The following is a 24,752-nucleotide window of genomic DNA, read 5'->3' on the forward strand; positions in this document are numbered from 1 at the left end:
AAGGGCTACAAGTCTAGAGGTGAACCTTTTAGGAAGGTACACATGGCCAGACAAGGCGGCTGAATGTCATGTTTACCAGTGTCTGTTTCTGAGCAGCCAACCAAAAGCAGGTCTGTTCAAGTAGCAGCATTCGAGAGACAGGATATCCTGGAGAGACTGCTGTCAGGGTTCCATGTGGTTCGGTACTTAGTTCCCGATAGCATGGCAGGAAGAGAGGGGTTGGCAATAGATCCCAAAAGATGAACTACAGCTGAGGACATCACACTGAAAAACTGGGCAGTATTCGTCCTGAGATACTCAGCACACAGGCACAGAGTGCTGGCTTAGGGACCTCTCGGCCATTTATTTTAAGGGTACTCATGCCAAAAGTCTGTACAGCCATACAAATGCATAAGCTACTCTGGTTTAAAGAATGCTCAGATCAAAACTGATCATTTTGACTAATTAGTGTTTGGGGGGTTACCTATCCACAATGACTTCATCTAGACTGGGCTGAACCAGTCTAGATGAACTGGGCTAATAATGGGCATAAAAGTGAGAAATGGGACAGAATGCCAAAGAATCCAAACGTAGTATTTAGAGAGAGCTTGGCATGTTGGTTCAGGACAGAGTCTCTTGTGACCCACTCCCCGCCTCTGGCTTGCTTTCTCCTGTAAAGTGGGAGTTCATTACTTGGTGAGGCCTGTTGGGTCGCAAGAACCTTCGTTCTAACCTGAGCGGGATGCTTCTCTTTTACAACTCACGCTACTCTATTTCTATTTCAACTCTGTTCTGTAGGATTCTGTATGTAGAGCTGGGAATGGCAGCCCATGACTGTACCCAGCAGGATGGAAGCACGAAGGCCAGCTATCGTGGGACCTTGGCTCAAAAGTGAGTGACATTGTATTCACCAAGAACATCGCCTTTTCAGGTCTAACCTCCTTCTGTCAACCAGCTCCTGTTTGTTTGTTTGTTTGTTTGTTTGTTTGTGTGTTTTTGTTATTGAGACATGGGTTCTCTGTTTAGCCCTGGCTGTCCTGGAATTCACTCTGAAGACCAGGCTGGCTAAGAACACCGAGATCCACCTGTCCCTTCCCCTGGAGTGCTGGTGTGTGTCACAGATCTCAACCAGCTCTTGAAATGACATTGCTTCAGAACCCATTGTCTTGACTGTAAAATCCGTTTTGGAAAAGCAGATCACTATACAGTAACTCGATCTGCTCAGTTTCCTGCAGATCACAATTGTGCACACCTGATGAAGGGTGTGGTAGGATCGCTCTGTAATCCTAGCAGTTGAGATCCAGGCAGCGGGGTCAGTCATTGGCTGATAAGTAAAATCCCTACGTTCTTTTTCATAGGAAATCCTTTCAAGTTAGTCAATATTAGACTTGCGAAATAATTTTGTTTGTATTTTTCAAAACAAGGTCTGTATATATGACTTGGGCAGCCTTGCAGCGATGTAGACCAGGTTGGCTCTACGCTTCCAGGGATCTTCCTATCCCTACCCCTGACTCCAGAGTGCTGGGTTACAGGCAAAAACTACCAAGGCCAAAAAGGCAAAAAAAGTTTCTTGAAGTGGCAAGATGGCTTACCAGGTAAAGGGGCTTGCCGTCAAACCTGAGAAACCAAATTCAATCTCCAGGACTCACATGTAAAAGACAGAGAGTCTCCTGAAAATGGTCCTCTAATCTCCACATGTATCCAAACATATAGACACACACACACACACACACACACACACACACACACACACGCACACGCACACGCACACGCACACACTAAATGTAATTTTTAAAAAAACCTTTTAAGTAAATGACCTTTTCTAAATGTAAATTGATTTTCTTCTTTAAAACACACACATCTCAAGTCAAGCACAGTGGCATTCCTGAGCTTGAGGAAACTGAGTCAGGAGGATCTCAAATCCAGCCCAGGCTAAGCTATTTATCAAGAGGCTGACCCAAAATTAACAAACCCTAGGGCCCCTGTGGTAGGCCAACTGAGGCTTTCTTTTAATTCCCCATCTGCTGCCCTGCTCTCTCCTGCTATAATTCAGAGTGTGTGTTCTGTGTGCTAGAGGCTGGGGGGGGGGGGGTGTCAAGGTTCAGCACTGCAGGTCCAATCATCTTTCCTTGATGTATATAAAAACCGATTTTAATTCACGACCAGAAACCTTTCTGTTTCTACTCACAGCACTAATGAAACAGCTCCTGGCTGGTCTTCACAGCCCTAACACAGAACCAGCAGCTCTCAAATCCTCAGCCCAGCATTCAGGAGCCTTCATATTCTTCTTGTAGCCTTTCTATCAACATAGCAATCGCTTCTCCAATAACCACCAACACACACAACTGCTCCACTCCTAATGATCTGGCCTTCAGGGACAATGAGTGCCCACCCCAGGACACACTAATTGCTCAAGTACAAAACATTCTTACCCCAAGCAGAAATGAAACAAAATTCCTCTTCCCTACTTGAGCCATGCTACCTTCAACCTTTAAAGTATAATGTGCACATTTAATCCTAGAATCCTAGAAGGCAGAGACAAGTAGTCTCTGTGAGTTCAAGGCCAGCCTGATCTACAAAGCCAGTTCTAGACCGTCAGGGCTACACAGAGAAACCCTCTCTTTTAAGAGCCTAGTCAAAGCATGACTCAACTCCTAAACGTGCCCAGAGCCTTTGGTCTGCAGTTGGCTTCCTCCCTTGGAGAGGCCCCATGCCTTCAGCATCTGCAACAGTGTTGTTCCCTCTGGATTCTTGGGCAACAGTTTCTCTTTCCAGTCATTCTCCAAGGATAAAGGCCAGATACCTCCTCTTCCACTTCCCGGAGCACTCACACACAGCAGAGGCATCCATCAGAAGTGCTTCACCCCATTTCTCAGCCATTTTTTCCCACACCTCCCACAATACTCCCGATACTCCCGTTTCCTCAAGCTTACCTTTCTTCGCGCACTCGAGGACTCAGGAACCTGCTGGAATCATCGTCGTGGCTGCTCTGCTGGCTGCTCTGCTGGCTGCTAAGGAGAAGACACAGAAGGAGAACCGTTAACACTTCTCTAGCTTTCTCAGCCCTTGGGAGAGGTCGTGCAGACTTCAACTACACAAAGAAATGGCGTTACCAACCCGAGTGAGAGCAGACCATTCTGGTGGAAGCGGAATGCCAAGCCGAGAAAAGATATTAACTGCTGACCGTTGCTGTCACAATGTCCAAGGCAGCTGCGCGGCTGTCTAGACTGCAGAAGGGAGGTCCTAACTTACTTCCTGAATCCCCAAGCATGTATACCTCGGTAGGCAAAGCACTGACAGCTTCCAACCTCGTTAGTCAAGCAATCTGACAGGATTTTTCTTCAACTCACGCAAGCCCACAAGGAGCTGGTGCAGTAGGAGAGGGAAGGGCTTGGAAGGTACCTGAGAGGGAGATTGCCAGGAAGATTTGACTGGGATCTGCCCCACCTACCAAGTCCCTGCCTGAGGAGGAGGGCAGAGAGGGAGGGAGGGGACAGACACAACCCCTGCTCTTCCTACTCTGAGGGTTGCATGAATACAGAGCTGAGTTCAAAAGCAGAGTCCTAAAGCTGGATGTGATGGCACACACCTCCAATCCCAGCACGTGGGAGGCAGAGGCAGGCAGATCTCGGTGAGTTTGAAGCCAGCCCAATCTACCAAGCCAGTTAAGATAGCCAGGGCTACAGAGAAACTGTTTCAAAATAGAATGCAGAATTTTATACAACCTGGTAATATGTTTTAAATAATATATATTTAAAACATCTCATAACAGAACTTTGCTCCAGCGTTGCTGACCTGTGTAACTTCATACTGGGGTCTCTTATGCAGCGCCGTGGAGGATGGGAGCTGGGGAAGAAATTCCAAGTCGCACAGCTCCAGAGGCAATCCTCGAGATAGATGGGCCAGTGCACGCCGTGGAAAGTACTTGGCAGGAAAAGCAGAAGAGGGGTGTCTAGAGTTCGGGGTTCTTACAACATTTATAATAGATAACGAGTTCAACTGACCCAAAAGACCAAGATGAGCATGTCAGCCTCTCTGAGGAATAGGCTGGCCTTGATCTACTTTGGCAATAACAGGTTGGCAGGTCCTACTCGCCACATCCTTCTTCTAGAATCCAAAGCATAAAACTAAGCTAATTCAAAGAGATCCCATACTTTGGCAGTCGTGGGGCACGCCTTTGATCCCCGTACTCACTAGGGAGGCAGAGGCAGTCGGATCTCTATGAGTTTGAGGCTCTCGTGGTCTTTACAAAGTGAGTTCCAGAACAGCCAGGGCTACACAGAGAAACCCTGTCTCAGAAAAAGAAGGTGGGAAGGGAGAGAAAAAGAGAAGGAAGGAGGAAGGAGAGGGAGAGATTTGACCTGAGATTAGCAAGTTACTCCACTAGATGGCACTGTTGTTTCCCAAATCATAACCAAGCCAGCACCTCGGTCACCAGAACAAGTTGAGTTTTGAGCGCCCCCTTCTGGTCTTTCCATGGTTTGGAAAATTCAGCTAACAAGGAAATAAAAATGATTGGTCACCTTCAAAATGTGTAGTGGTTCCAAGTAACTGATAAATACCAAGTAGGGGCCAACAAGGTGGCTCAGTGTGTGAAGACACCTCCAAGCCCTGAGACCTGCAACCTAAGTTCAATCCCCAGAACTCATACTGCATTAAGAAAGAACCATCTACCAAAAGTTGTCCTCTGGCACTCTACACACACACACACACACACACACACACACACACACACACACACACGCACACAAGAAAACAAGCCTGCACACACTCAACGAAGCCAACAGGAGGTAGTATCAAGGCAATGATCGAGTCTAGACCATGAAGCCTAGGCCACATAACATGGTCCTGTAGTAGGAAGGGGACTCATGCCCAGTATACTGTTACAGGTTGAATTAATACTTCACTTTTTTTTATTCCCTCATATATTATATCCTGACCGAAGTTTTCCCTCCTTCCTCTCCTCCCAGACCCTCCCAGCCACCTCTCCTCTCCCCCGAGTCCACTCCTGTATTTCCCTTCAGAAAAGGGCAAACCTCCCAGGGATCACACCTCACTTCTTACTTATATGACTCTGAGTAATTTATCTCACGACATTTTCCTCTCTTACCTGAGTGATAGCTACGGATAGGGGACATTATTGGTACTTCTTCCCACACAAAGCCATAGTAAGGTTTATAAGAACAGGTATGTGTGAGGCTTAGATAGGTTTGGGACACACGTTAACCACTGTGCAAGGCTGGATGGCACACCATGGAAGACGCGCCATTTTGTTTGATGCACAGCATGGAAGACGTGCCGTTTTGCACAGGTAGAAGAAGTGAATCAGACATGGATCTTACACTCGAGAGTGAGAAGTGATGACTTTCACAAAGCACGAGAAGCTTTGAGAACAGAAAGCAGGCCATTTCTTTCTGGAGCCAGTAAAAGGACAGAGTCTCGACAACAAGATTTTTGCATTGCAATTTAAAACAGGACAGACTTAAGCATTGAGAGAGGACATGCCTGTCACCCCAGTACTCAGGACCCAGAGGCAGGACAGTTCAAAGCCAGCTGAGTCAGATACCCCGAGTCCACTAGGTGGTTCATGCTTGCAATCCCAGGACTGGGAACGCAGAGACAGGCAGAGCTCTGACGCTCACTGGCCAGCTAGCCTAGAGGACTTGGCCAGTGAGAGACCCTAGCTCAAACACAAGGGAGACAGCACCTGAGAAATGACTCTCGATATTGACATGTAGCTTCCACATTCCACAGGCACACACACTCAAAACACACTAATACACACGAGCACACATGCACACACGCATGCACGGCACACTGTCTTAGAGTTTTACTGCTGTGAACAGACACAATGACCAAGTCAACTTTTATAAGGACATCATTTAAGTGGGGCTGGCTTACAGGTTCAGAGGTTCAGTCCATTGTCAACAAGGCAGGAGCAGGGCAGCATCCAGGCAGGCATGGTGCAGAGGAGCTGAGAGTTCTACATCTGCATCTGAAGGTAGCTAACAGAATACTGGCTTCCAGGCAGCAAGAATGCAGGTCTTAAAGCCCACAGTAACACACCTACTCCAACAAGGCCACACCTACTCCAACAGGGCCATACCTTCTAATAGTGCCACTCCCTAGGCCAAGCATATACAAACCATCACACACACTCACATACACACACTCTTATATGCGCAGACACACACTCACACACTCAGGCATGCACACGCTCATACACTCTCACACTAACATACACACACACACACTCACACGTACACACACTAACATGTACACACACCCACACAGAATTCTTGCACAGATCTGAAGGAACCAGCAGTGTCCCAGTCTTGTTCCCCTCGTGCGTAGTACTGTAAAAGTTTGTCCCAGAGGGTCTCATTAATACTCAAAACAAGGAAAGGGCTAGGGGAAAATCCACAGTGATTCACAAAGCGTGCTCCAGAAGGCAGGCCATGGTGGGGGAAACTCTGAAATGCATGCTGGACAGAGTCCCTTGATTCCACTGAACTGCCATCCTTCTCCTCACCCCAAGGAACAGACACGCAGGTAGAAAACACAGGCTGACCTCATAAGCTACAAGAAGATGCACATGTTCCCTCTAATGCAGATGGAACCTGCTATGGTTTCCATATTTTATTTAGTTTAGTGTCTTTTATTTTTGCAGTACTGGCAATAGCGCCCAGGGCCATTCCTGTGTTGGCCAGTCCTCTCCCACGGAGGCATGGGCCTTCTTTTATTTTGAGACAGCACCACTAAGTTTCCCAGGTTGACCCTCAACATCCCTTGGGCTTGAACTTCCAGACTTCCGGCTTCGGTTTCCACAGTAGTTCAGACCCCAGGCACGTGGCACCACTGTGACCAGACCCTTTTCTGGTATTTCCTGAGTATGGTAGTTCTTCCTTTCCCAGGCAATGATGTTCTGTTCTCCTAAACTTGGAGGGTGTTTGAGATTCAGGTGGACCCAAGATGCCATGAGGCTGGCAAGATAAAACTCAGCATTCCCCAAGTTTGACGGAAGCCACCCACACCAAGACTGAAGAGACAAAAGTGCCCAATTCTCTGCTTTTGGCAATAATCTGTCGACTGCTGCATTAGCAACAATTATCTCACGCTAATTGGGAGTTTTGAGAACACTGCAAGTGACAGTTATGGCTGTCTTTGACTAATAAACAAGGAGAAATAAATTCTCTTGAACTGTGGATGTGGTAGGAACAGACAAGCCTGAGTTTTCCCTTCCTTTGCTTCTTATTGGCCTTCTAACTCCCCAGGGCCAAGCTCACTTAATCCTCTCTTAGCCTAATTCCTCAAGAAATGAAGACTTACTGTGCTTAGTCATGATTTAATCCTCAATGGATAGAGCTGGGGATTAAATTTCGAGGAAATCCAATCATCGCACCCCGGAATCACGAAGGCTCAGGTTCTAGTCTCTACTCTGCCACTTAGCAGGGAGAAAGGGGATTTACTCTTTCCGAAAAGTCAGATGTGCTGTGTAACCACACATGCCTATAAGAGTGCAGTGAGCTGTAGAAACCGTAGGGATGGTGGCAGGTGGTGAATACCAATTGTACTGAATAGTCACGGTTGGCTTGCCTAATAGATACTTTGAAACTGCCAAGGAACCACAAAGTAAGAACTGAGACTGGTAAGGCGTTTGGTGTCTGCTCTTATTTCCGTATGCTCGTGCCTTTGCAGTATTGGGAGTTAAATCTAGGGCCTAAAGCACGCTAGGAAAAGACTGTACTGTTGAGCAATTATATCCATACAGAGGGAATTCTTTTTTTATTTTTCTCTTGGGCAGGAATATACATACACTCATCACAGCATGTGTGTGGAAGTCAGAGAACTGCTTATAAGAATCAGTTCTCTCCTTCCACCATGTAGGGTCCTACAGATTGAACTCAGGTCCTCAGTGAGTCCCCTCATTCAGCCCCAAGAGAAATGCTCAATGAGAAAAAAACGGGAGGAGCCCCTCCCCCTGAAAAAACAGGGCCAGGCCATCACAGTTGGAAGAGATAACTACATGCCCATGCCGAATTATATTTCCACATACACATGACTCTAGGGTTTACAGTTTCAGTTGAGGTAGGGAGGCACATTCAGGAAGAGAAAGGAGTTAACAGAGAAGTGGAGAATAAAGAAAATCAGTTTCGGCTTGTCACCTGGTGAGTGAGTATGGGAGAGTCTAATAATAGAAATAAGTACACAGATGTGATTGGGACATTGTGACAGACTGCCAGCTTCTTACACAACACACCTAATAGTCTCAAATAGTGCTTAGGAAAAGAATCACAGGCTGGAAGCAAACTGCCAATCTGCCTACCGGCTTTGGAGGCTCGCTCTGTTTAACGGCTCCCATGGGAACCTGCCGTTAAGAGAGGTAGCTGGACAAAGACTTACAACGCGTTCAGAATGCGGCTCAATATTTTCCCCACTCACCGAAATCCACAAACACTTCTCTGTTGAAGATTTCTTTTCACCTCTAAGCATGGCCCCTGCCTGTGCTTCGTTTTATTTGGGTTTGCTTTGCTCTGTTTGAGACAGAGTATGGTTTTGTAGTCTGGGATTTAACTATGTAGCCCAGGCTGGCCTCAAACTCCAGATCCTTCTGTCTCAGCCTCCTGTGTAGCTGAAATTATAGGCAGCACTGGGTTCAGCTTCCGTGTTTGTCCTTTAAAGGGGGCATAGGTGTGTGTGGGGGGTCTCCTGCAAATCTTGTTTTTCCTTTTCTTCATCACTATTAACATAACACACTGCTCCACAGTTGTTAAATCTTTGTCAAAATATAATAAACTGGGTGCTTGGGGGCTAGAGAGAGCTATTAAGAGTTAAGCAGTTAAGAGGCCCTGAGTTCAATTCCCAGCAACCACATGGTGGCTCACAACCGTCTGTAATGGGATCTGATGTCCTCTTCTGGTGTGTCTGAAGACAGCTACAGTGTACTCACATACGTATTTAAAATAAAATAAAATAAAATGGGTGCTTTATCATGCACCCAGATGGTGCTCACAACCGTCTGTAACTCCAGTTTCAGGAGATCTGATACACTTTTCTGGCCTCTGCTGGCATGAGGCACCCACGTAGTACAGAAGTATATGCGCAGACAAAACACCCAAACACATAAATAAATAAATAAATAAATAAATAAATAAATAAATAAATAAATAAATAAATAATAAATCTATCTTAAAAAAAAACTGCCCCTGCCCCCTGAAACCAAATAAGTAAATGAATAAATATAATTTAATGTTACAAGCAACTAGAAAATCCACTGTAATCCATCTGGGGTGGGGGGTGACCTTCACCTTTTTGTGACAGATAATTCAACTCCCAAAGACAGCAGAGCAGAGAGCTGAGTTTACTTACACAGTGGCCACCAGTCTCATATTGTGTGACTTTTACTTAATTAGAAATGCAGTCCTTAGCTTCCCTGTAGGTACTCAACATCCACAGGACTAGTGGCTTCTGTAGTGGGCAGCCAGAATGATCGTATTCTCCTCAGGAGCCTTACTGGACAGCACTTGGGTAAGACGTTTCTAGCTCAAACCTACAACTGGCACTCCAGCTCTGCCACTTGTGTTCTGAGCGACTCAGAGAAGCAAGCCTAAGTCCCTTCTCGATCCCCATGGCCTGTCTGTTCAGACCTAAGGTAAAAGGCTCCTTACAAAGACTGCGTGACCTGATTAATGTATACGCATCAACAAAATGGGTTGGCGATCAGTAAATGAACACCCAACAAATGGCCACAACCCTTACAGCTATTATCATAGCTTACTGCGCTCTCTTAACACCCAACAGGACTCTTGTGGTAAGCAGGTCCATTGCTGACCTCAGTGTCTCTTCTCCTCTCTTTGTATTTCACTATGAGTTTCCACAGAAACTCTCAATACACCCACACACCACTCGACAATCAAGGCCGGCGGACTGACTGTACTTCCTTCTGTCTCCCAGATCCCCATGGTCTACTTGTCACTCACTCAGCTGCTCATATCCGTCTCTCAGCACTCTACACCCAGATTACTTTAATGGACTCTCAACTGATTTTCCTGTTGCCAGTCTGGGCCACTTTCCAGCCCACCCTCTACAATGACAGTGATATCACTGACAAAGGTGTTTCCATTGATTCAGGACATTTCCTGTTTTAAAATCCTGGGGCTAGCCCAGGGATATAGTTCAGTGGTTAGAGAGCTTTACCCAATGTGCTCAGGCCTCTGGGTTTGACTCCAAGAACCCCAGAAGGAGCGTGCATATGCTTGCACACTCACACGCATGCTTATACGCACACACAGACGCACCCTTGGGCCTTCACACAATTTTGGAGCAAAGTTCACACTCTTATCTTAGCAGAGGCTTGACTGCTGTGTCACCTCCCAGCTCTCTTGTCTCCTACGTGTAGCTTCACTCCACCCATGCTTCTTGTCTCTGCCTTTGAATGTACTCCTTCTCTGGCCTGTCCCATACTCTCTCTACTTCTTTCTTTTGCTCAATATACCCAATGACCCTTACCCTGAGGTGACATTGGCCTAAGGATTGAGCCAAACACTGGCTCTAGTGTTTGACTGCCTGTCCAGATCTTAATGCTGTGAAAGACCACTTAGGCCGCTCAATTTCAACACTTAAAAGACACCCACATTACAAAATAGCGTCCACATTATTGGAGTGTTATAGGAGTTCAACTAAAACTCACAAGACAGGCTGGCACTGAGTAGACACACTATGTATCCAGATATCATGTCTTCCATTATTCATCAAAACTAGAAGCTTCAGGGGGGAAGTCTTCCCGAGGACTACCACCTACATTCTAATATGTATCACCCTGAAATGGCCTTTTTCATGTTTGTCATGCTTAGATGGATTCTAATAAATAATTTGCTTCACAGACAAACATGGTGTCACACATCTGTAATCCCAGGACTTTCGAGGCAGAAGCAGGAAGGGCTCTGGTTTGAGGATAGTCAGAGCTACACAACAAAACCACGTTTCGAAAAATATATATGATAACAATTTCACTTCACTGTATCTTCACTATAACTAATAATCATCTAAATGTAAAAGTACCATTTTAATTGTGATTTCTTTCCATTCTAAGTGCCTAACACTACTAGGTGGTGGTAGGCCATGCTTATTCCACTAGCCCATTCAAAATGACTTTTTGAGTGCTCTCAAATCAACACAGATTGTGTACTTGCCTCCTTGTTCCTCAACATTTTCCAGATACCAGGGTTGAAAGGGTCCCACTCAACATTCCAGGACACGGAAGGGGTCACCTGTGACTGTTGCTTCAAGAACAGAAGCCCCGATGCTGAGATCTGGAGATGCCAACCAGACATGTATAGACTCCCAAACAAAGAGGCCATGACAACAGAAGCATCGGCGACCTCTCTGTCCTACACACATGCCAAAGACATGATCTGTCTCTCAGTCATGAAAGGTCAGGAGCTGTGCTTCATGCTTGACAGAACCTTCATCAGGTAGGGCTGAGGCTCTTCAAGCACACACTAGAAACAAAAGTTGGCAGTAGGCTGAGACCACCTACTGCTTGCTCCTCCTATTGAATGTTACGAGTTTCAGATCTCCATGCCAATCACAATACAACCTATGGCAGACACAGATAATTATACTATGGCTGGGGAAAGAATAAATGTTCTATTCAATGCCCGGTGCCATGGTATTTTTTTCACAAAGAGTAAAGAACTCTTCAGCTACCTCTGGCCCCACACAATTAAAAGAATTATACTCACCCCATTGCATTCCTGGAATGAATTCTGAGAAAGGGGTAAGAGAATTTGTCTCGGCTCCAGCTCCCTTCTGCTGTTCTTAGCTGAAGCAGCACACGGCTTTTCCCCTACTTTCCACCGTCCTAGAGCAGCTTTGGCCTCCGTCCACTACTCAACTTCACAGTGAATCTTACATACTCTTGAAAGAGTAAATGCAAATTAACCAGGTCACTCAGAGGTAAATCTTTCACAAGGAAGTAATGCGGTCAACCAAGTCCCTTCTCAGAACCTAGAGTCTGCGAGGATTGGTCAAGACTCTGGACAGCAGGCCTCATAAACCTTGCCCCTTCCTGCTGTGAACATCCTGTGTGCCCTCCTGTAGAAAAGCTCTTGCTCGCCTAAGCTAGTACACTCTTGCAGGAAAGGCTCGAAATCAAGGCAAGTAAAAGCTATGATAATGCAAGACACCTTATGTCTTAGTCAGGGTTTACTCCTGAGAACAGACACCACGACCAAGGCAAGTCTTATAAAGGACAACATTTAATTGGGGCTGGCTCTTACAGGTTCGGAGGTTCAGTCCATTATCATCAAGGCAGGAACAGGGCAGCAACCAGACAGGCATGGTACAGGAGTAGCTGAGAATTCTACATCTTCATCTGAAGGCTGCTAGGAGAAGACTGACTTCCAGGCAGCTAGGGTGAGGGTCTTAAGCCCACGCTTACAGTGACACACCTACTCCAACAAGGCCACGCCTTCTAATAGTGCCACTCCCTGGGCCAAGCATATTCAAACTATGATACCTCACAACTTTCAGTTCAGACAAACACTCTGATGCTGTGGTTCCCTAATCTAAAAGAAGAGGTCAAGATGCTTTTCCATATGTTTCCTATCTTGGGAGTGAAGACTACACACAAGTACCATGTGTCTGCTCTGTACAACACCCTAGCTTCTCTCCAACAAAAATCCTTAAACTGTATCCCCAGCTGCCATGTTTTAAAGACATGCACATTACTTGATTCTAATTAACCTACATACATACCGTATTTCTAGTCAATGACACCTAACTACCATTCAGAACTTCAAAACAGCGTCAAATAACACTTCTCGACCACAACAGATTGGGAAAATTCAAAGAAATGTAGCATGGGTTGTCTTGTGTTGTAGTTTACATATGAAATGTCTCCTGAGGCCCATGTTTTGAACACTTCCTTCCCGGCCATTGTTATTATTTGGCGAAGTGGTGGGTTCTTTAGGATAAGAAACTCAGGGAGAGGAAGTAGGCTAATAGAGCCAGGTCTGGGCAGACTATATGTTCCTAATCACTTCCTGTTGTCTTTTCTGGCTGCATCAATTGGAGACTGTTTTAAAAAAAATACCTTCCTAATTCCTTGTTCATCCTGGCTTCTGACCCAAGGGGTCCCAAGTATGACCGAATGGGGTATTTTATCATTGCTTTGGTTTGGGTTTTAGTTGTTTGGTTTTCGAAGAGTCAAAACTCTGGTTTGCAAATGACTGAGTCCCACTCTATTAAAATAGACCTTTGTCTCTTTCACTCTGCTAATAAGTGTTTGCCAAGCAGACTAGATTCACTGATTTGAATCATTTGCTAATTTCTGTGGTGTAAACACTTCCGCCATGGCTGGTTTCTCATGTCCCTGAAATTAGCATTGGGAAATGACAAACATAATCAGCTCTCACAGGCTGACATTAGTCTACCACAGGACACAAATATGCCCAGAGTGCTTCCTATAACCTTCTAAAGCAGCTTTTCAAAACAAACAACCAGGTAGGCACAGTGGCACATGACTTTAATTCTAACAGACAGAGTCAAGCGGCAATCTGTGAGTTCAAGGCCAGCCTGGTCTACGTAGTGAGTTCCGGGATATCCAGAGCTACTTAATGAAACCTTGTCTGCAAAACAAAACAACAATGAAACAATGAGTAAAGCAGCTTGAGACATGCCTCTTTCCAGGCTCAAATCACCTTTTAAATTATATTTTTATTTATTTTGCCTATGTCACAAAGTACTTTTGTGTGGCGGACAAGTGGAGGTCAGAGGGTTGACTTGCCCTTGAGTGAGTCCTAGGGCCATGTGAGTCCCAGGGATAGAACTCAGGTCACCAGGCGTGGCAGCAAGTGTCTGAGCCATCAAGGCACCTCAAGGGAGGCTGTATGTGATTAATACATGCTATTTGCATATGTGAAAATATTAAGATGTAGAAACATTATATGTTATATTTTAAAACAATATATAATGTCTTGGCTTGCTTTCTCCTTTTCTGTCTTTCTTCGTATGGAGAGGGAAGATTTATTTTATTTTTTAATTATACGCATGTATGTAAAGTGCAGGCGTCCTTGTAGGCCAGAGGCACTGAATTATCCTGGAGCTGGACTTACAGGCAGTTTTGAGTCACTTGTTGAAAGTGCTGGGACCGGAACTTGGGTCCTCTGCTTAGCCACTAAGCAATCTCTTCAGCCCAAGCCTTACTACCTTGCTTTTTGAGACACAATACCTGAAAGGTTCCATGAGGCCAAGGACATCCCGACACTTTTAACCCTACTGCCTCCTTCTCCCATGTGCTATCACGATTAACCCAATGTTAAATTTTAAAAAGTAAAGAAATATACATTGATCTATATATTTTAAAGAAGAAAAAGACTTCAGGGGGGATGTATGATAAAATTGTTGATAAATGTAAGATAAAATGGTTGTGTGCACTAGAAAATAAGGGCTGCGACACAAAACTTCTGCCCCTGCGTTCTCTGTCCTTTTGCTCTGAGCCCACTACTGTATTGGGATCCAGTGTTTACCCTGGAGCTTCACAAAGCAGGACGCAGAAATGACCTCACTGACTGAACTCTGGACAGATCTGATCTCGGGTTAAGGACAGGGGACTCTGAGAGACCTGAACACTCATCCTGCTAACTGAGTCAGCAGAAGCGAGAATATCTAGAAGTCAAACACAGCAGAAGCCTTGACGCATGTTAAGTGACCACTGTGAGATAGTTTGCCAGGTGTCATAGACACTGAGGTCACTTGACCACGTATGTAAAAAAGAATCTTACACTTAAGAACAGATGTGTCTCAACAGCCTGTTGGGAGGGGGGGGGGAACCAGAAAAACCAAACCTACAGACAAACCAATGAGGGAAGAACAATGAATCAGGTCAGAGCAGGACTTACGCCAGATCCGTGGCTTCTATGACTTCTAGGAGGCCAGTGAAGGCTTGGCCTAGAACCCAAAAGGAAGTCTGGAGACCACAGAGGCCAGTGTCGTTCCAGAGAGGCACGAGGACAAGACTCACAAGAGCCAGGCCAGCTGCAGGATTCTTGTGCCCTGCTGGCTGGCCTCTTCCCACAGACGAGCATGGGAAACAGTTCCAGCTGCGTTGCCAACTTCATTCCACCGCCAGCAACACTCAGGAACTGACTTAGGAGCCAGCCTGGAGTCAACTGGCAGCTGACTCTCCCAGAGCAAGACTGACCTACTGCGAGATCATTGCAGCAGAGACCGGAGACTCCGCTTCCCTCTCAGCTGACCCAAGACCACACCCTGTTAACAATGCCAGTTCTCACCATTGCTGTTGAAACTTCCAAACAGTGACTTTGTTACCTACTGCAGGTGTCCCTCTGACTTAACCTCTGAAAAGTTTTAAAACATGAGGCTAGGGAGACGATTCAGTCAATTAATTAAATGCTTGCATGGCAAGTGTACAGACCTGAATTCAGGTCCCCAGCACCCACATAAAAGCCATGTAATCTCTGCACTGAGGAGGCAGAGGCATGAGGATCCCTAGGGCTTGCTGGCTAGCCGATCGAGTCAAATCAATAAATTTCGAGTTCAATGACAGACTATCTAAAGAAAGAAGAAAAATGGTGAAGTATCGTAGAGAAAGATACCTGATATTATCTGTGTCCTCTACATGCACACACATGTGCACCAGCATTTGCACCCAGGAACGCATTCATTCACATACAACACACACACACTAAGGCTGAATATATAGGAATCACGAAAGGTCACAAGGTCTGAGAGATTTTAAGAGCTTTGAACTCTGCCATAAAATGTAAGGACACATGAACCCAAAAGAGGACCTGTTAAGGTACCTACAAAGAAGGATCGGTTCTTGGGACCTAGTAGAGGACAAGGAAGTAAGAGGGTGACACATAAACCTTGTCACAATTTGTCCCAGGGACCACTGACCTCGAGGACAAACACCCCCCTCAGCTCCCTGCTTCTCCATCTCTGACCCACCCCGCCATTCTTCATTTGCCCTCAGCCCCCGGGGAAAAAAACTGGCTTATAGGGAAACGGTTACCCCAGTTTCCAATTGGAAGTAACCTAACCAGTCCTAACCAAGAACTCTGATCACGTTCTAACTGATGTGCGGCCCTCAGGGCCCGGAAAGAAATAGCATCACGAACTAGTCCTGAAGGCAGATGGACAGAGGCACAGCTGACTTGTCCTCTCAGCCACATTCTACACAAGACAAGATAGCCTATATTCCCTGTGAAGCACCTGAGGGATGGGGATGGGGGGGGGGGCTGTGGTAGGTTATTGAGACAGGGTCTCGGTTTGCGGCCCTGGCTGGTCGGGAACTCATGCATGCCATGCCTCAGACTCTCAGTCTTGCCCCACCTTATCCTGTTCTAGTCAAGAATTTTTGGTAACTTTTGCTTTATGGTTTTGTTTTGTTTTTTTCTTTTTGAGAGGGGGTTTGTCTTGAAACAAGTTCTGCATATGTACCACAGGCAGGACTTGAACTGACTATGTAGACCACACTGTCTCTGAATTCCTGAACCTCCTACTTCCACTTCACAAATGCTGGGATTATTGGTGTGTAACATCATGTTTGGGTCACTTTGAAAGTTCTCCCCCCCTGCCCCCTTTCAATAAATAAATAAACTATATATATATGTATATGCACAGGGGTGTATATGTTCATGCCACGTGCATCTGGATGGTCCCGCTTTGACAATTTTCTAATAATATCATGCATGTTACTAACATGAACATGGCAGGTATTAAGTAATTCAGAACATTGAATAAAAGCAAACAAGTTGAAACACCCACAGAGCTCTTGTTTAGGCTTTGAATAATTTAGTGGAGTATACACATACACAATGTCACACTCCTACCACATGTCCAACCAATCCTTTCTTCTCCTTCTGATTTTTGAGACGGGTCTCAGGTGTAGCTCAGACTGCCCTGGGACCCACTTTGCAAACCAGGCTGGTTTCAAGTCCCTTCAGTCCTGCCTCTGGACCCCAATTGTTGTGACTGATGCTGTTCCCTGCCCCATCCCCCCTTTCACATGGTGGTCTATACACGGAAGAAAGATGAGAGGCAAGCATTGGAAGGACCAGAGATTGAGCAAAGGGACAAGATGCGATCTGAAGAGCCTGCCGTCCACGGTCTAAATCTGAACATTCAAGGCTGGCTATGGTGGCTCAAACTTGCAATCTCAGCAAAGACAGAGGAAGCAGGAGGAAGGAAGGCTGTGGAATTAGTGCAGACCAGACTACAAAGTGAGTCTCCGTCTCAAGAGACAATCACAATTTTTTTTAAAAACGGGAATTTAAATCTAAAAGATAACTATGAAAAAACAAACAAACCAAAAGCATCTGTCATTACAGGAGAGAAAAAGTAACACATATAGACATTTTTTCACATATAATTTCCTCTAAAGTCAGGGGTTGGAATGGGAGTAGGTTGGTTTTCTTGTTGCTTTGGTTTTTGAGACAATGTTTCACGTTGTCTAAACTGGCCTCAAATCCACCAGTCCTAAACCTATGCGCTTGCCTACGCCTCCCAGTGCTGAAATTCCAGGCTTGTGGCACCATGCCAAGCTAAACGTCATTACTTAAAGGAAATGATATTCTCTCATTGAAATTCAAGTTCTATTCTCTTTTCCTTGATGTTTTTGCATTAAGAATCCTGGAGCCAAACAGTCCAGTCTTCCTTATGCAAATGACCTTCCCTGAATGTCCCTTACTCAACCTCCCCTTCCTGCTCATGCTTTTCAACATCCAAAGCCAGTTAGGCAACTGCACTGTAGGGCTTAAGCCCACCTTGCAGTGCTGCCAAAATACTCCATGGTAGGTCGGCCATGCTAAGAGGAGTGAGGTGTTCCTTCCCAGGCATCACTGACTGGGGAGATCTGATTCACCGTTAAAGGAAAATTCCAAGGGCCTAAGAGTCTCAGAAGACTATCCATCCCAGACAGCATTTCCTAGCCAGAAGTATCTCTGTGCAGCTTAGAATACTCCGCCTCTGCAGACATGTCCACAGGTGAAAATGAGACATGTCTCTACCATTCAAAAGGTCAAAGGTCCCCTTCTTCTGTCGTAGCTGCTGGTCACTCAGCCTGGGGAGAGTGACAAGCATCAAGAAAGTTGAGAACTTTTCATTGCTTATCTAGGCTACTGTCATCCTGCTTCCAACTCATTCTCCTTCCTTAAGATGGGTCTTTACCATACAGCCTTTGGCTGGATTCGAACTCTCCATCTGACTGCCTCAGACACATACCATCAGCTCTTCTTTTATGTTTTTAAAAAGTATCTGTTATCTATGTTTGATAGTGCCAGGATCTGAAGGCACAATCTAGGGAAGTGCTCACCACTAGCAATAAACACACACACACACACACACACACACACACACACACACACACACACACCCTGTGCATTTTCTTCTCTTGGTGGCCATAGTTAGAAGGACGATGCAATGGGCAGTGTCTGTTCCTGCCTGACTGACGGAGAATCTCACTTGGATGAGAGACAAGTCGATTCTGTGGTGAGCAGGCGCTTCCCGAGTGCAGACAGTTGTGCAGTGGGCTCATCCCATCATCTTTCATGCACTGAGGTCATCACCACCTTTCTTCTGTGACCCTGTTCCTGTGGCAGCTGGTTCCACCCAGCTGTGCCTATTTCCTTTCTGCGTCTTCCCTCCCTTGCCAGCCCCTCTACCGCTTGACACACACCGTAATCTTATCAAAGACAAACGCCTAGCGGCCTCTTACCCTGATTGTTCCTGACACTTCCAGAGAATTTAAAATGACTCCTCCCAGGAGAGAAATAACCACAACAAGAAGTATTCCACCCTAAGTGTAATTTCAGTGGTACCTAATGAATTCGACAACCATGTATGGTTGCCCCACTATATGCCAGGTGGCCACAGGGGAGGACATAAAGGGTTAAATAGTTGAGCATAATGATTCATGCCTCCGATTGCAGCACTCAGGAGACTGAGACAGGAGGATTGCTGAGAGAGTTCAAGGCCAGTTGGGTTTTAGAGGAAGACCTTGTCTCAAAAAGTCAGAGAGAGAGAGAGAGAGAGAGAGAGAGAGAGAAGAAAAGGCAAGATAACACATTTAGAGGGTTGAGGCCAGGGATGTAGTTCAGCAGCAGATACTTAATTAAAGTGTGTAAGACTGGTTTGATACTTACCAACACACACACACAACACGCACATGCACACGTGCGCACACACACACAAAGAATGAAGCACACATTCTTTCCTTGGGTGATCTGCTCTCTGGTGAAGACAGCCATTGGTTGATACACACAGCAGATAGAGCTGCATGGACGGTGGGGCTGGGAAGCAGGTCATCGAGGCTCAGCATCCCATGAGGGAAGGACATGTAAGAACCACGTGAAGAAACACACAGAGCTTGAAAGGAGGAAGCATCTGACTGACATTTCAAACTCCACTGCATTTTTACCAGGCAAACTGCATTCCAGACAGAGGGACCAGCACTTTGCTTGAAGGAGGTGCAGGCTCAGTCAAACGCCACAAGCTCCACATGGCCAGAAATGAAGGCAGGGGTGGGGATGCTGGAGAACAAAGAGGACCGCTGTGGAATGCTAACTGCTGGCCATGGTGTGGTCACTGCAACTGCAAACATGATGCAGCTGTGGCAACCTGCACAAGATCTGCACTTGAGCGCTGTCTCGCTCTGTCTCTCTGTCTCTGTCTCTCTCTGTCTCTGTGTGTGTGTCTGTGTCTGTCTGTCTCTGTGTCTCTGTGTCTCTCTGTCTCTGTCTCTCTCTGTCTCTGTGTGTGTGTGTCTGTGTCTGTCTGTCTCTGTGTCTCTCTGTCTCTGTCTCTCTCTGTCTCTGTGTGTGTGTGCGTGTCTGTGTGTCTGTCTCTGTCTCTGTCTGTGTGTGTGTGTCTGTGTCTGTGTGTCTGTCTCTGTCTCTGTCTCTCTGTCACTCTCTGTCTCTCTCTGTCTCTGTCTGTCTCTCTCTCTCTCTCTCTCTCACACACACACACACACACAAACACACACACACAAACACATACACCATTGTGTATACATGATGCAGCTGTGGCTACCTGCACAAGATCTGCACTTGAGCTCACAGGCACAAACACACACACACACACACACACACACACACACACACACATATATATACATACACATGCGTGTATGTGTTAAGGCAAGGAGAAGGACTAGTTGAGAAAAGAGGAGTAAATGGGAGTAAAATAGGGATAAGAAAGGTTAATCGTGATGAATACAATCATGATACACTACTATATATGTATACAATTGTCAACATTTAATCAAGAGAAAGAAGTCGAGGCTGCCCTGTGTCCTCTGCTTTCTGGCTCCTGGGACACCTTTATCTCCTTTACTCATCCCACCTGAGCACAATGCAAAAGCAATGTAGTCAGACAAGCAATTAATACCCAAGGACTGGCTAATTCCTGCCACCTTCATCAAGTCTCCAGCAAGTCCCTAGTGAACATTGTACCTTGGAATAAGAACAAGAAAAATGCCAAAATGGGTTAAGGAAAGATACCAGGGACTTCTAACTGGGTTCTACATAGCAAACACACGCACAAGGCTCGAGTCTTGCATTCAGCAACGCCCATCTGTGAATACAAGACAACAGTATACATGAATCCATGAAAACAGAATATGAACAGAATACACGAAAGCCAGTAAAGCCCAGGGAACAGCAGCAGCAGGGCTGGGCCCAGGCCAGACTCTGTCATCCAGTCTGTAAAACACAGAGCAGGTACACCCCCTTTCCGAGCCTGAGGTGACCCACGTGTAAAATGGAGAGTGTGACAGGTGGTCATGTAAGACTCGTCTAGTCTTAAAAGAGTCGTGAGCCTAAGTGGAGAAATCTTTAAGGAAGATTTCCAAACGCAAATGGAAGACACGCAGATAGGCAGACACAGGAAAGGCAAGATGTGTGAAGGAACCAAGGAGGTAGATGGGCAGTGGCCAGAGAGTGAAGAGAAGAGAGCAGCTGGAGAACAAATGTGGTTCACAGACCAGCAAGGCCACACACAGGCCCACAGACAGACCTGCGGCTTCCTGGCTCGCTTCTGAGTTCTCTCTCTCTCTCGTTCCTGTTTCCTCCGTCTGTCTCTTCCCAGCTTGTCATTTTACAGCGGTCTGTACTTCTGTCAATACAGCCGAGAGCCACACGCATCAGCCGGAAGGAGCATAACGGATGACTGCACTTGTCTCTCTGTTTATTTTGAAATTTAGTTTCAGTGTTTTTAATTATGTGTAGCTGTGTATGTCAGCATGGACATGCACATGTACCTGTGGAGGTCAGGAGAGGGCCTGGAGCTGGAGTTATAGACTGTGTGGGCTGCCCTGAGGAGACTGGAAGTCAAACTCAGTTCCTCTGGAAGAACAGCAAGTGCTCTTAACCACCAAGCCAGGCCCTTCTAACTCTTTCCATTTGAGAACAGGAAACCTGTCTTACTTAGGGTTTTATTGCTCTGAAGAGACATGGCAACTCTTATAACAAAAACCAGTTTAATTAGGGCCGTCTTACAATCCGGGAGTTTAGTCCATTATCATCATGGCGAGAAGCACAACAGTATGTAGGCAGGCATGATGCTGGAGAGGTACCTCAGAATTCTACACCAGGGACTGGCAGGCCGCAGGAAGAGACAGTGAGCCGTGGCCTAGCTCAAGTATGTGAAACCTCAAAACCCACCCTCAGTGTCACACTTCCTCCAAAAAGGCCACACCTACTCCAACAAGGCTACACTCCCTAATAGTGCCATTCCTTAAGTCTAAGGGGCCCTTTTTCATCCAAACCACCACAAAACCAATGACCAGAAAAGTTTAAGGGACAGGTACAAAGCCACACAGATATCTGACAACACTACAAAGACTAGAACTCAAGTCTGAGATTCTCAGAACTCCTCCCAAGCTGAGCCCCAAGGATAAAAAAGTAAAAGACCAGGCAGTAGAGAAAGTCTCTGGAGCTTTTCATGCTGAGCCTTGAATGTCCACAACCTGGCTCAGGGCCAACAAAGTGACCACGTCCTGTGCTATGACTGAGGGTTTCCAATGTGAACTCGGGAATCTCAAGAACTACAGCTGAAAGGCGGAGATGGGAGACAGCTCATCATCACCTCAGTGACAAGGAAAAGAAAGCAACCTAAGATCGCCACCCCCCCCAAGTCAGTAATAAGGGGCTGAGCCTGGACTCGTATCCATGCAGATCACCCTGGGGCTGGCGTCTTTGGCAACCACCTTGTGTTGAGTGACAAGCACAGCAGTTTGCATAGCAAACACAGAAGGAATGATTGACTTAACGTGAATGCATATGGGCAGAAGGGGGTCCCAGTGTATCTGTAATTTGGACGGGAAATCAAAAGCAGACTCCAGTGAAATCTCTGCTGATTTTAGTTCATCATAAATGAGTCGCTGACTAGTCAAGATGGAAACACATAATTTCATCAAACATTTTCCCTCTCACTCTACACCCATTGGGAGGAAAAAAACAAAGGATTTTCCTGTCATCTTGAGATACACTGTCATATACCTGAGGTCGGACTGGAACTCTATAGCTAAGGATGACTCTGAACTTCTTATCTTTCTGTCTCCAACTCCTGAGTTTATACAGTGCTAAGGATTGAACCCAGAGCTTTGTACGTGCAAGGCAAGCACTTTGTCAACCGAGCTACATTCCCGATCCAATTGGGAGGAAAATGGACTTAAACATCTTTTTCTATATACACATATATACTATAGACAGCTGAACTTAATGAAAATAACTAACTAGACTATAAGATTAAGGGCAGCTCATAAAACCCATTCAGATCGGGCAAATGGGAGCATTTCTCAACACCTGAGGGTTACATGTGCAAAATCTCGCAAACGCCATATTATGGACGGTAGCAAAGACATTTCCAGAGACACGTAAAACCCCAAATCCACCCCCAAACTCAAAAACACGTGGTCTGCGTGCGTTTTTAGAGAACGTAGTTAATCCTTACCTTGACTCTCTGTTACAACTTCTGTTGTTCCTAAATTTCCCGTCTTGTCTTCTCCTGGGTGCCAAGAACATCTTCTTTCCTAATGACGCCCCAGATCAAAGAACGTCACTTAACGTAAACTCAAAGTTCTGCCCTCCATTCACCCGTGTTCTCCACAAAGCCTGGCGCCCACTCTGCTTATGCTGACACCAAACGCAATGCCACGTCACAGGAAATCAAGGTCCGGGCTGGATGTGTATAATGTTACCACGGCTGGTCACCTGCCATCCCCTCACCTTCATTAGGAAAGGGATCAAGTTCCAGAAGTACAGCAGGAAATGCCACCACAATACAGGCACTACCCGCCCTCTAGACCACTGTCGGTTCCAGGTTGGCCAACCTCAAGTAGCTCAAGAAAGAAGCCTATCAAAGACAAGTGACCACAAGCTCCAGGGCTTGGGCAAGCTGGGCACTAAATGATACCAACATAAAAATCTATCCTTCCCAGAAACTTAAAGTGGAGGGAGAGAAGGAGAAGCAATGGGAGTGTGAGCGCCTACCCGGGACCAGGATCCTTGAAGAACAGCTTCCTTTACCTTTTTATCTTCTAACCTGTCTACAAGGGAGGGAATGATCACAATCGTCTACTTGTGTGGGAGGAAACTGGTGATGCAAAGCAGCCTGAGGAAAGGAAATCTGTCCTAGAGGGGAACTGTACTCCAAGAGAGCAGGAGAGGACTCGCCACCAGAATAAAAGTCAAACCCAGCTAAGCATCGATATGGACTGGTGAGGGAGAGCGAGGGTAGGGCTTCTTATTAAGAACAGAGTGTATGCTATCCCTCCGCTGTGCTCAGAGATACTAGCTTTCACAGTGAAGTTGTGTCCTGTGACCCCAGAGGCTCTGGGATGGAGAAGGGTTTGTCTTGTTCTGATCTATAATAAGACAGTAAAGTCCGAAACTCTCCATGAAGTAGATAGGTGTGAAACCAAATGCATCAAGACCAGTATGAAATTCAACAGGCAAATTCTTTCCCCTCCCCAGGGAGAATTTGAGTCATTGTTCCATGACCAAAAAGCATCCAGCTTCTGGGGGGGGGCAATCCAACTTTAAGATATGTGTATATATGTATGTGTATAGACAGCTGGATATAGATCTATGATATATATATATATATACTATATAATTATGTATATATAATTGTGTGTGTGTGTGTGTGTGTGTGTGTGTGTGTGTGCGCACACGCACGCAGTTCAATGGTAGAATGCTCTTCTGGCACATTTGAGGCCCTGGGTTTTATCCTCACTGTTAAAAAGAAAAAGGTGTATACATATATGTGTATAAGCTTATATATACAAGTCTACATAGCTATAATATATATTAAATACATACATATTACATTTTTTAGACAGACACATGAGTGTGATCTGTACTAGATGATCTAACCTGGACGAATGGCTATTCCATTATTAGAATAGCACCAACAATTTCTTATTAACTCTCAAAGGGGTTTTGAATTCGTGGTCCATCAGTGTGAAGACGCTCTGGGGCTCTGGATGGTCCATAACCATGAGGAGCAGAATCAGAAATAGTCAGACAACCGGAAAATATCTAACTTTTGAGTCTTTGTATCAATGCTGCTTGTGAAACACAAAAGAGAACTCTTTATCCCCCCACCCCCACCCCTTTCCTGTTCACTGCTGAAGAAACTGAAGGGAAGTTTGACAGCCCTGCAAATATCACCAAAGAGAGGCAAGAAGCCGATCTGCTGGTTGTTCATTACTGACGGCCAGGACTCCCCAGTCCACCTATCCT

General features: G+C 45.8%; 1 protein-coding gene across 11 annotated transcripts in view; it reads right to left on the reverse strand.

The window, feature by feature from the left end:
- The window catches only part of Gramd1b (GRAM domain containing 1B), a 167,140-nt gene that overhangs the window by 120,263 nt on the left and 22,125 nt on the right, over nucleotides 1-24,752 (reverse strand). For 10 of the 11 annotated variants that reach the window (XM_087560902.1, XM_087560900.1, XM_087560898.1 and 7 more), the window contains exon 2: nucleotides 2,913-2,990. In XM_087560902.1, coding sequence (XP_087417028.1) covers nucleotides 2,913-2,990 — 78 coding nt within the window. The remainder of the gene's footprint in view (nucleotides 1-2,912; nucleotides 2,991-24,752) is intronic. The other variant, XM_087560905.1, reaches the window with a different exon arrangement.

This window comes from Rattus norvegicus, chromosome 8, assembly GCF_021556685.1.
Source record: "Rattus norvegicus strain SHRSP/BbbUtx chromosome 8, alternate assembly SHRSP_T2T, whole genome shotgun sequence".
NCBI lineage: Eukaryota > Metazoa > Chordata > Mammalia > Rodentia > Muridae > Rattus > Rattus norvegicus.